Here is a 13,374-nt window from a genome sequence, read left to right on the forward strand (position 1 = left end):
ATGAACCACTTAATGTTGTAATTCAACCCAGTCCAGTCCCTGTTGTCCAGTTGCTGGAATGGATGAAACAATTCCTTTTGTAATTATCCTACTGTAGATCAGTTACTTCCTTTTATCAGATTGATATGGTGTGGAAGAAATCTAACGTCATAGCTGAATAAGGAGCCACTTCCTGTTATCAGTTTTGTGAGAATAAGTGACTTCCTGTCATCAGTTTTGTTATGAGTAAATTGCTTCCTGTCATCAGTTTTGTTATGAGTAAATTACTTCCTGTCATCAGTTTTGTTAGGAGTAAATTACTTCCTGTCATCAGTTTTGTTATGAGTAAATTACTTCCTGTCATCAGTTTTGTTAGGAGTAAATTACTTCCTGTCATCAGTTTTGTTAGGAGTAAATCACTTCCTGTCATCAGTTTTGTTAGGAGTAAGTCACTTCCTGTCATCAGTTTTGTTAGGAGTAAATCACTTCCTGTCATCAGTTTGTTTGCAGTGTATCACTTCCTGTCATCAGTTTTGTTAGGAGTAAATCACTTCCTGTCATTAGTTTTGTTAGGAGTAAATCACTTCCTGTCATCAGTTTTGTTAGGAGTAAATCACTTCCTGTTATTAGTTCTAAATCTGTTAGGAGTAAATGTTTTCCTAATATCTGTTAGGATCCAATTCCTGTTAGCAGCTTAGTGTAAAAAAATCTGTTGATAACCAGCTGTGTTTGTTAATTGTAATGAAACTTGAAACATTTTTGAAATCCATAAAAAGCTGTGAAATAAAGAGAGATAATATGCCTTATATCAACATAGGCTCATAATTCAAAAATGATTTTTTTTAAATGCCAATGGCTAGGAAACTGTAGAAATATGACAAGAATGTGTTCAATGTCACTTAATTAGCAGGGTCTCTATTCCCCCATATTGATGTATCACTTACTGGAGGTTCCACACGGGGGTATTGTCCATTTAATTTATGGATAACATATGTTTGGATATTGTGACTTTGGCTTATCATCACCATGCATTAGGCTATCTGTAAACTTTCATGATGAAAGATTTTGTCTCGATTAAATATATGTAAATGATATTAATATATTGAATATTGAAATGTAATTAGAACCAAATATCAAAATTTACAAATTTTATTTCATAAATTCATGTGAAATTTTCCCATTTGGTGCCCATATCACTTTTCAATATTGATACAGAATGTTTGATACCTAAATGGTATTTTGAGAAGATTACATGGCCTTTTAAACACCAATTAATTCTGCTTTGATAAGCACGAAATTGTACACAATATTGGTACATTGATACCCTTGGCTCTTCTTCATGGTATTATGAGGGTGTAGAGGGGAGAGAAGTTACCCGATATCATATTACTGAAATCAGTTATTTAAACTACAAGGTAACTGCTTAGTTACAAGTGTAGTTATTTCTTGATTTTGTGTGTGTGAGTGTGTATTTTTGAAAGGTAACAGATTTTTGTAAGGATAGTGGACATTTAAATACAATTTTTTTTTTTTTTCTTATTTTTTTTTTTTGACATGTTAAATGTACCAGAAATACTGATATACTAATAGGTACAATTAGGCAGGTAGTTCAGGAGATTAAATTGACCTTTTTACCATTTAACATTTTTTTCGTGTCAATAATTATATATGAAATCAGGAAAGTGTGTAGAAATATCTTTGACAACTTGTGTTGGTGATAGTATGAAAGTAACATAATTTAAAATGTTCTGTTCATTTTTAATGAAGTGAAACATAACTATGAAGCTATCATATATTTGTGATTTTTCTGTTTTAAGTTGTATGCAAAATTTGATGTACATGTGCAGCGTCCATCTTTCATTTTACTTTTTATTGATTTGATTTTTTAATATTCTTACTTTGTAATATGGTCTCATTACATTTGTTAGTGGCAGACAATATACATTGCTGCTGTGATTCAGTAACGAAGCTTACTGGAGTCTGTCACTGTTATAGATTTCAGAAATTGATCATGTCTGATCAGAATTGACAATAACATGTTTTGGTGGAAACTGTATCAGGCAGATCCTGTTACTTAAGGCCTGTTAAAACGTGTCTCACCCATAATGAGCCCCATTGACTATTGAATATTGACTTTGGGCCTGATCTCTTCTCCTTAAGATATAATGAAAACAATAAATCACCACTGTTTCATTAGGTAGGCTACTTTCTCTGTAGTCTATATATTGACATTGTAACCAGTCTGTAGATCTGTGTTTACCTTTACAGGTGTCAAATGTGTGTTAAAGTTCGTAAATCAAGTACTTAATGAAACTCCTTCTCTTTAACAGAATATCTTTCTGCTGTTAATGACTCATTCATTGCATGTAGCTTTGTCTTTCAAGGAAAATTGCAAGTCATACAAAAATTAAATGTCTCATTTAAATGTATGTCTCTAGATAATTGTTTTATACAAGGAGAAGGTCAAAATTTAGATTTTATGTTTTCCACAACCTTCAGTCTGTGACCAGCATGGTACATGTTTTAAAATACTAATTTATCCAATAAATAATTATGCTGTATTTATGTAAGATATGTAACTCAGTAGAATAGGAATCAACAGTACATGTTTGTTCTCTGTTTATATATTTCAGTCAGAAAACAGTTTAGCCAAGCTTCATGATATTGATCAACTTACAGGCAAAGTGGAACAACTAAGAAATGAGAATGAACATTTCAGGTATAGCCTTGTCACATATTACAAGTAAACTGTACTCATACTCAATTAACTGTAAGTTTTAAATGGTTTAACCATTCTTACTTATTGACTATAAATCATTAGAACAGAACTTTGAATGTCCACTGGGTGTGTCTACAGCATATATCCAGTAATGAGCCATGTCTGGTAATAAGCCCACACATATCTATTTCTGAATACTGAAATTAAATATGCAATTTATTGTTCATTATTTGACACTTAATTCTGAATTTGTATGAAAAGTTGTTATTTACCTTTGTGTCTTTTGTACAATCTTCTGCAATATGCCCATCTCCTGACCTTGTGTTAGAAGTAGAATGGTGACCTCTTTAAGCTAATTGTTTGGAATATAGGGTCGTATGTAGGTATACCTCTTACGAAGACATTATTTATTTAACTTGGATGGGTCTTGCATCACACTTAATGGAGAATTATAGTCTTTTTCCATTTTTTATATCGGTTTTAAAGATCTTTGTTCATTTGTGATATTGGAGTTATGGGCCTTTGTTCTGTTTTGATTTTGGAGTTGTTGCTCTTTGTTCAGTTTTGATATTAGAGATCGGCCAAATGTTAAAGGATTGCTTTTTTAAAATGTTGATATTGTTGCTTTCAGAGACAGAGTTTTGGAACTTGAAAAAGTACGAGACAACCTAATTAGCCAAAAGGAAGAACTACTGGTATGATATATATGTAGAACTGCTGCTTTGTAGACGTGCTATAAAAATAATGTACAAATGTATTAATTAGATTTTATTTGCTACAATGTTAATTACTGCGGTTTTGTGGCTGTTCTGTTTATATTATCGTACATGCCAACTTTAACACCAATGATCTGATTCTTGATTTTATTTTTCCCTGGCTGAAAAAAAACATCATTCAGTTTGGAAAAATTCAGCCTTTTTAGCCTTAATCTGATGATTATTTCTCAATTTCTTTAAAACAAAAAGGCAAGTACTGAGTTGATATACAAAAAGCCTCGACTGGAAGACCTTGAGAACAAGGTCGAAGAGCTGCAGCAAGCTAACAGACAACTAAGGGAAATGAATGAGTCAATGAACAATCAGTTTGAAACTATTGAACAGGTATGGTATTGGTATTCTTTAGTTGTATATCTGGATATTGTTCATCATACTCTGTGTATATTCTGGTTGTTGTGGAATATTTTCCTGGACACTGATAGTAAGCAATGTAAAATAGATATATAAATCTATCACCTGTCCATAGACAGTTGTGAATCAATGGATTATTTACAAACATGCAAATAAGGATAAATATGCCTGTGCAAATACCATTCCTTTATCGAAAAACATGAACATGTTATATCTCTGACCTGACAACTGATATCCTGTTTTAAATATTGTACATGTATTTGTGTATGTGATGTCTCCTGTCATACAATAATGTTATGTGATGTGATACAAAGGACTAAGTATTCATACAAACTCTGTATTACAAACCTGTTGTGGGTTTACTGTTGTGTTAACTGTATCTGTTGTCTCTGTTGGTTGTGTGTCTGAGTGTGTTTTATTTGTTACAGACAACAGTAGCCACTAACATGGCTAGTCTAAAACAACGGCCATACATTCCTACCAAGGGTACGAACCCATTGTATGGTTCTGTATCTGAAGAATTCATTGTACCTGTAAGAAATTGCACAAAACAGAAACAAATATAGTAATGTAGTTTGGAAGTTCTAGTATGTATGATATCCCTTAGTCGCAATTAATTTGCCTTTTTATCAGACATGTAAAGTAGAAGGTTTCTGTCGGTGTAATTTAGTTGTCAGTTAGATTAGAAATGCTTTTTTAAGTTAAGATTAGATTCTTATTATGATTTTAATGGTTTTTAATGGACTTAATGTTTGTTGATTTCAGTCTGTCAGAATGTTTGTTGATTTCAGTCTGTCAGAATGTTTGTTGATTTCAGTCTGTCAGAATGTTTGTTGATTTCAGTCTGTCAGAATGTTTGTTGATTTCAGTCTGTCAGAATGTTTGTAGATTTCAGTCTGTCAGAATGTTTGTTGATTTCAGTCTGTCAGAATGTTTGTTGATTTCAGTCTGTCAGAATGTTTGTAGATTTCAGTCTGTCAGAATGTTTGTAGATTTCAGTCTGTCAGAATGTTTGTTGATTTCAGTCTGTCAGAATGTTTGTTGATTTCAGTCTGTCAGAATGTTTGTTGATTTCAGTCTGTCAGAATGTTAATGTTAAAATACATGCATTTTTTGGGCTTTCTATATATCAATCAAAGGAAACACATTGTCTCAGCAAATGAAAGTTCCTGATGGTTATTGATGCGGTCATGCTTGTTCATTGATGAAATATTTGAGGGATAACATTAAGGTATTCGATGTTACTGGGATTATTCTTGAAATCTGTGCTTGGTTTCATACTGGTGAATATTGGTTGCTGAGACAATGTGTTTATCTTCACCATTCCCCATATATACAACGGTGATGTATACCATATAATTGCCTTATGTAGTCCTGTACCTTGTCACAGATCCCCCTCACGCATACTGAGTTGTCCCCCTTGTCACTCGCACCTGTGATGCACATGCACTGTGACGTGAGTAGCCAGACAAATATTACCATCTGTACTCTATGTCATGTATCAAAATTTCTACCATATATGCGATGTGTATTCTTAATTTATGATAATATATATGTTATCTTTATCCTCATATTTTCATTACATCTTCTCTAACATTTACCATTATTCAGAAGTGTTTTAAATATCTAGTAATTTCCAGATATATCCTTATCCTGTCATTTCCAATCATTAAGTGCCAAGATGATCATGATCCTTTTCTCATCAATTTAGTTCAGAATGACTGATTTACTTCAAGTCATTTCAGGGTCAAGGTGAAAAGCAGTATTTAACAAATTAAGGTTGATATCAAGAACAGGGATATTATGCTTATATCAAATATATATGTGGCAAATATTCAGTCATGTTTCAAAACAAAGTTCTGGTAAATCAGTAGATTATGTTTTAATGTTACTTTCCATAAGGATCTGACTGTCTAAATGGCTTGTAGATATCCTTTCTTCATATCTTACAGCAAATTGACATAGAATTTCCTATGCCTTTACAAGGATTAATTACTTTAGGTGTTTCATGGTGACTGGTGATGGTGATACAGGTCCTTTTCTTTTTACTTCTAGGCTTTTATATACCATAAGATTTAGATATAGTTCTTCCTTAATTCATTCAAACTCAGCTAGGTTCTCAAATTCTTTTGTTTTTCTATTTCTTTACAAAATCCCTGGTTTACTTCCTGTTAAAATGCTTGTTCATGGTACAAAATGTTATATCTGTCTCCTATCTTAGCAAGTTATATATATGTATAAAATTACTTTTGATAATTGTTTTGATGATTGTGACAATTTTCAGGAGGTCATTTAATATAGAGAACTGGTAGGTTTAGTATACAGAACTCTCTTACTGTAGAGAGTGTGTCTGACCAGAGTGTGTCTGACCAGTATACAGAACTCTCTTACTGTAGAGAGTGTGTCTGACCAGTATACAGGAACTCTCTTACTGTAGAGAGTGTGTCTGACCAGTATACATGAACTCTCTTACTGTAGAGAGTGTGTCTGACCAGTATACATGAACTCTCTTACTGTAGAGAGTGTGTCTGACCAGTATACATGAACTCTCTTACTGTAGAGAGTGTGTCTGACCAGTATACATGAACTCTCTTACTGTAGAGAGTGTGTCTGACCAGTATACAGGAACTCTCTTACTGTAGAGAGTGTGTCTGACCAGTATACATGAACTCTCTTACTGTAGAGAGTGTGTCTGACCAGTATACAGGAACTCTCTTACTGTAGAGTGTGTCTGACCAGTATACAGAACTCTCTTACTGTAGAGAGTGTGTCTGACCAGTATACATGAACTCTCTTACTGTAGAGAGTGTGTCTGACAAGTAAACAGGTGCTGTTTATAATGTAAAGAATTTGTCCAACTTACGGATTTAATGTGTAGGCTAGCAGATCATTCCCATGGCGATGGATTAAAAATGTAGGCTAGCAGATCATTTCCATGGCGATGAATTAAATGTGTAGGCTAGCAGATCATTTCCATGGCGATGAATTAAATTGTGTAGGCTAGCGGATCATTTCCATGACAATGGATTAAATTGTATAGGCTAGCAGATCATTTCCACGACGATGGATTAAATGTGTAGGCTAGCAGATCATTTCCATGGCGATGGATTAAATGTGTAGGCTAGCAGATCATTTCCATGAAGTCCTACTTGTCATTCGTATAATGATGTACTTCATTCATGTGGAACTCTACATAATTTTATCATGGTGGATCAGAATTATATTTCCTGTTATTTACTAATGATGCTTTTTATCATTGACATTTCAGAGGACAAGTTATCATAGCAATCTAGTATTTCAGTGTCAGACCTTGACAACTGGAAACAAAAAAAGGTTTAATTATCCACACTAAGGATACGAAGCTTCCTTTTGTTCTAGTCCATGAAAGTCTTTCATGGTAGTAAAGTAATACTAATTAAAAGTTTATGTTGAAATTATTGTCTAGGTGTTTAATCATATTTTAAATCAGAGTTCTGTTTGAAAAAGTGATGATAGTTACAGGCACATCAGGTGTTGATTTAAGCATTTCATTTTCAAATATATGATTTAAGAATAGAAGTTCTTCTAACACAACCAGTAGAAGATTAGACTGTGATATTTCAATGACTTCACAGTCACTTTATCAGACAAATGATCAATGAATCGTTCTAGCACTGACATACGTAGTGTACGAGATGGTAAGGAATCAGCTAATGTTTTCTTAGCTATACTATAATCCTATGTACACTAAGGTTAAAAAAGTGTCACAAGATGATTAACAGATTATAGACCAAAGTATACACACTTTTGTTTAACACTTGGTCATTGATGTGCAGGAGTCTGCAGGAGAAGATATTTTAATATCAGCATAGAACTTTTATTTATGAGATGTGCTGTCTTTGGAATTGTTTAATTTATTAGTTATATAATGAAAGCTTCTCTTTCTGAATTTCAGGAAAATGTGGAGCTCAAAGAAGCGGTAGGAGGAGATGGGTCTCTTGTGCCAAAAGTGGAAATGGAACGGTAGGTCATCAGACATCCATTGCTTGCTTTGGAAGGAAAAAAGCTTTTAAAATGGATCTAGCAGATCACGTTACTGACAAGAAACAGAAAATATTAATTGGGATAGGAGAACCAATGAACGATAATTGATAGGCAGTACAAGTTTAAGTCTGGAATGGTAATACCATATTTAACCTGAAATAAGTTTTAAGTGGTAGGCTTAAATAGTTCTTGCTTGTAACTTTAGTGAAGAACAATATACATTGTTGAGCTTGTTACCAGGCATGGGATTTTTACTGGATTCATTGGTGTGGTATTGGAACAGTGAAGTCAATAGAATCTAGAGACAGAGTATAGATAACAAAGAGATTCTAAATATAATGATTGAAGTTTACAGATTTATAATATAGGACAACATTAACATTAACACTTTTCAAATGTTAAGGGTCGAAGAGGAGAAGGAAAACCTCCATAGAGAAATGGAGAGAATGATGAGAGAGAACCAAGGCCTGCAGGAGAGACACGAACAATATGTCAATGACTATGGACCTGATGGACAAATTGTGCAGGATGGTAAGCCACATAGTACAACTACTGGTTTTTTAAGTATTGATTCATAGGAGCTTTTTCAGGTCATCTGACCCGAAGCAATTGTGCTTCATGTATGGGTTATACACTGTGTGCTGATGGTCGTGCTTAAACTTTTGACATTTCAAACTTTTTCTAAAGTTCCACCTGTGAGCTCAAACTTGCATGAAATAATCCTGAAATGGTCCTGACCAAGTGTGGCTTTGGCTGCCATCTTGAAAAACAATTTTAACTTGAGCTAAAATTTGATGGGAATGTTAAGGAAAGGTAACCAACAAAGTGCTGTTAATTTTCACCATTGAACATGGTTGTGCAATCATGGTTTTCCTGTGCAACATCAATTTCAAACTTCTTTTCAAAAGTTTTACCAGTGGGATTTAACTCCAACTTGTTTTCAAGAACCAAAGGCCCAGAATGCTGATATTCGGTCTGTAGCATGCAGGGATGAAGTGATGACAAATTTCTTTAACTGAATGACCTTCAGCCACTTTAAAGATTACTGGAGTCAAGTGTCTAAAATGTTAAAACAGCATCTTATTGACAAATAGGTCCAGGCTATTGGGATTGGTCTTGTAGTGTAATTGAGTAAAGGGCTACAAAATCAATTCAAGTGATTGATGTTAACCCAATTTCTAGGTCACTGAGGTCAAATGAATTTAGAATTTCTTCTTTCAATAAGCAATAGTTCTTAGGTGATGGTATTTGTGTAGTAGCACTAGGAATAGAATTTCAGATTTTCAGAAATTGACTTTATGAACCGATCAAAATAATCTTTTTAAGCTTTAGAAAAAGTGAGCAATTCAGGTCCATTGGGCCTCACTATATATAGGCCTTTATAGCCAGATGACCATTAAGGCCCATGGGCCTCTTGTTACAATCATATGTCATAAGGACATGCCATCTTGAAGCTGAGTATCTTTCTAACCAGTTAACTAAACTATTATATAAAGACAGAGTTATTGCCCTTAGTAAGTTTTGCATACCAAATCAATTTATTATAGAAATATTTAAGAAGCATTTCGATACAACAGTAAATAGAAATGAGACCAAGAAACCATTGTAGAATAAGAGCAAGAACAATGTTTCTTATTTTCTAGAAAAGGACAAGGTGCGTAAGTTGGAGCGTGAGAAAGAAGGACTAGAGAAGCAGGTGGCATTGATTAATGGATCTCTGCTGCTGGTGGAGGGCAGTAAGAAACGTCTAGATGAGGTTGTAGAGGATCTGCAGCATGAGATTGTGCACCTTAGGAAGGAGCTAGAGGAGGCAGAAAAGCAGTAAGTGGAAGGTCTCCTTTAGAGTGTGTGTAAACTGATTAAGACTGTATATCGGAGAGGAAGTCACTCGTGTTAGAATCTCTAATATCAAATCACTTCATCATATGGAAAGATAATTTTATGTCTGAATCTGGACATAGAGGGGTTACTCTTACTGATTATTATATCTGTCAAAATATCAAGTATAAGGAGGAATTCTTTCATAACAGATTTCAGTATATTTGAATATAAAATGAAGTAGGGTATATCACTCTATAATTTCTTTATTTGTCACATTATTAGTCAAAGGAGCAGAGCCTAGGTCTCTCTTTTTCTTTGGTTGTATAGTTGATATCACAATATTAGGAAGGTGAGGTCACTCTTATTACAGATTTCTGTATGTGATGTCGCATGTATATGGTAAGGGAGATAACCCTAGTGTTAAGGATTTCTTCATTTGATTTCACTGTATTAGATAGGGGTGATCAATACTGATTGGGTAAATGAATTTTAATGTAAGTGGTAGGGGAGGCCACTGTGATTTGTGATTTGTATATTCAAGTGTTTATAAGAAACTATGGAATTATCAGCTGAGAAATGGAAAGTTGATTGTATTAATGTGAATATATCTTCTCTGCAGCATTATAATGTTAGAGAGCCAAAAGGCAATGTTACGGTGAGAAATTCAAATATGTATTCAAGTGTCTGTTTTAAAACTGGTGCATGTGTTAATTAACTACCATTAGACTGGATGTAGAAGTAACAAAATTTAATGTTTTAAAGGCATGGTTCAGTTCTGTTGGCTGATTGTAAAATGTCTAATAATACTTTGATACATGCGTGGGTGACGTGTATAACTATAGGAGAATTGGCTTCATTCATTTGTTTTATTGAACTATATTTTAACTTTCCAAACACCATTGATGGATCATTTGGAATTTGGCCATGAATTAATATCTCTTCTTCTTTTGAAAATAGTAAGCAAGAAAACACACCTACATTCTAGTGCTGACAATATTTATTTCTCAAGATTATCACCTGATTCTGGCTGTGAAATGAATCATCTTTCTTAAGGTTGTTTTAAATGCCTCATGAAAACCATTCAGATGCTGCATTCTTCCAAGATTTATTGCCACCTTATTAAAAGCATCCAATTACATTAACAAATCAGAAATGACAAGGAAAGATAACTCTTTAATGACAAGATAGAATAGGCTGTTGAGGAAAGATAACTCATATACAAATAGCAGCCTTTACACAAGACTACACAATCAATGATTGGTAACTCTCAAGACCAAAGTGAAGTTTTCAAAGACAGATAATTATGAGACAAATATCACAATGTAGGCCCTTTTAGTGGAACTATTTGACAAATGTCACAATAAAGGCCCTTTTAGTTGGAACTATGACACAAACATCACAATGTAGGTCCTTTTAGTTGGAACTATGACACAAACATCACAATGTATGTTCTTTTTAGTCAGATTAACTTGGTGTAGGGTACCAGGTTGTGGATATTACAAAATGTAGATGAGAACTGGGGTAACATGGTGTAGGGCAAGCTTCCTCACCTCAGAACAATATGTAGATATATAAAAAGGACACCTGAAAGTTGTTAGTGACGCAGTGTGACTGATGATATATCCTTTATATTTACAGGCTGGTGTTAAACTTTAATCAGTGTGTTGTTTTAGCATTTTATTTCATGCTGTGTTGAGTTATACAATGTATTGTGTGGTTGTGTCTGCTATATACATTCTGTTACAGCAATCCAAAGTAAGTTTACATTATCACCATCTCTAGATTGCTAAATTATGCAGGCTTACCATTTGAATAAAAGGATTTGCATTTTTTTTTTTTTAATTACATCAGAAAAAGAAAAAAGTAATCTTTTCCAATAATTATCACAAAGACAAACAAGCAAACTTATACCCACAAATAGTCAACATAACCCCACACACAGACAATATAGGTCAACATAACCCCACACACAGACAATATAGGTCAACATAACCCCACACACAGACAATATAAGTCAACATAACCCCACACACAGACAATATAGGTCAACATAACCCCACACACAGACAATATAAGTCAACATAACCCCACACACAGACAATATAAGTCAACATAACCCCACACACAGACAATATAGGTCAACATAACCCCACACACAGACAATATAGGTCAACATAACCCCACACACAGACAATATAAGTCAACATAACTCCACACACAGACAATATAAGTCAACATAACTCCACACACAGACAATATAAGTCAACATAACTCCACACACAGACAATATAAGTCAACATAACTCCACACACAGACAATATAAGTCAACATAACTCCACACACAGACAAAATTAGTCAACATAACCCCACACACAGACAATATAGGTCAACATAACCCCACACACAGACAATATATGTCAACATAACCCCACACAAATAATATAAATGAGATGATGTTCACAAGGATTAGTACAAATGTCACAGAGGACATTATCTCTATATGATGTTTTACATGATGAACTCCTTGATCCCACCCATTTACTTAAGTTGAAAAAAGATTTTTATGAAACAATGTTATACATGTGTTCTTCGTACAACCTGTTCTTATTTTTATCATATGGGTAAGTAACACAAATATATGTTAAGTAACACAAATATATGTTAATAAATAAAGAATATAACAATATTTTGATGTTCTGTTTAATTTACAACTTAAAGGGAGATGCTGAGAGTCTGCCACGGCAGGTATTATGTGTGAACTACACATCTTTTCTATTCACTGTGATATCAACATCTTCGCCTTTCTTGACAATATCCTCTAATATTCTGAATTATCTCCCTTGAGCAATTCTAGATGAAATTGCACTGGCTGTTTTTAACATGTGTTTTGTATGAACCTTTTTTTAGGTGTGAGCACTTGTTTGCATGTTTACCCGTTTTTCTTGTTGATGCTTAAACAAATTCTAAATAACAGTGTTTTGCACATCTGGATTTAAAGAAAAAATCACATGGTAATTTTCTGTCTCGGCTCAAAGTTGTCATATGACTTGTAGAGATATCTGTATTGTTCATACTGAATCTAAATCAATGTGAAGGGAGTATATGTAAATGGTGTATTTATTATGTATTTAAATAGCTTAGAAGCCTGGAGACTATTGTGTTTAAAAACAATCTACAATTTTGTGAGTAATCAATTCACTGATTTATGTAGAAATTTGTATCATTGATTGATTTGATCAGGCTGGCTTGCTTTAATTTACAGACCTGTAGGTAGTGCAGAAATGGAACAACTACAGAGTGAGATTGACAATTTGAGGGATGTTCTATCAAAGACTCAAGCTGACAAGCTCAAACAGGAGAAAATCATTAAAGATCTCAAGGAGGTACTGTTGTCCAAAATATATATAATATTTATTCAGTTTTCATGCAGAAATTACAACAGCCATTCTCATTGGCTACTGGATTGGAAGGAAATTAAGAGAGAGTTTACTAGGGTAGATATGTTTATATTGTTGTGTTTGTTAGAGAGCAGATGATGTATTATTCTAAATCTGATGTCATGGTCTCCTTGGTGGTGCATGTATTGTCATTTGCCTCACATAACATTTGGTCTCTCGCCCAATGACTTGGTATTAATTATTTCAGAGTAGAGTTTTTGGTATGAAAATTATTGAAAATTTAGGTATGCCCCTAGTTGGTTTTGAG

The 13,374-nt window shown here is 33.8% G+C and overlaps 1 protein-coding gene across 1 annotated transcript in view; it reads left to right on the plus strand.

Annotated features, from left to right (window-relative positions):
- Window positions 1-13,374, plus strand: part of LOC132553400 (myosin-13-like) — an 85,742-nt gene that overhangs the window by 51,333 nt on the left and 21,035 nt on the right. The window contains exons 16-23 of the mRNA XM_060217647.1: window positions 2,613-2,698; window positions 3,330-3,393; window positions 3,664-3,798; window positions 7,760-7,827; window positions 8,252-8,379; window positions 9,492-9,669; window positions 12,388-12,414; window positions 12,932-13,052. Of these exons, the coding sequence (XP_060073630.1) occupies window positions 2,613-2,698; window positions 3,330-3,393; window positions 3,664-3,798; window positions 7,760-7,827; window positions 8,252-8,379; window positions 9,492-9,669; window positions 12,388-12,414; window positions 12,932-13,052 (807 nt within the window). The remainder of the gene's footprint in view (window positions 1-2,612; window positions 2,699-3,329; window positions 3,394-3,663; window positions 3,799-7,759; window positions 7,828-8,251; window positions 8,380-9,491; window positions 9,670-12,387; window positions 12,415-12,931; window positions 13,053-13,374) is intronic.

This window comes from Ylistrum balloti, unplaced genomic scaffold (genome assembly GCF_031769215.1).
Source record: "Ylistrum balloti isolate Yb309-2 unplaced genomic scaffold, AGI_CSIRO_Ybal_v1 Utg370324, whole genome shotgun sequence".
NCBI lineage: Eukaryota > Metazoa > Mollusca > Bivalvia > Pectinida > Pectinidae > Ylistrum > Ylistrum balloti.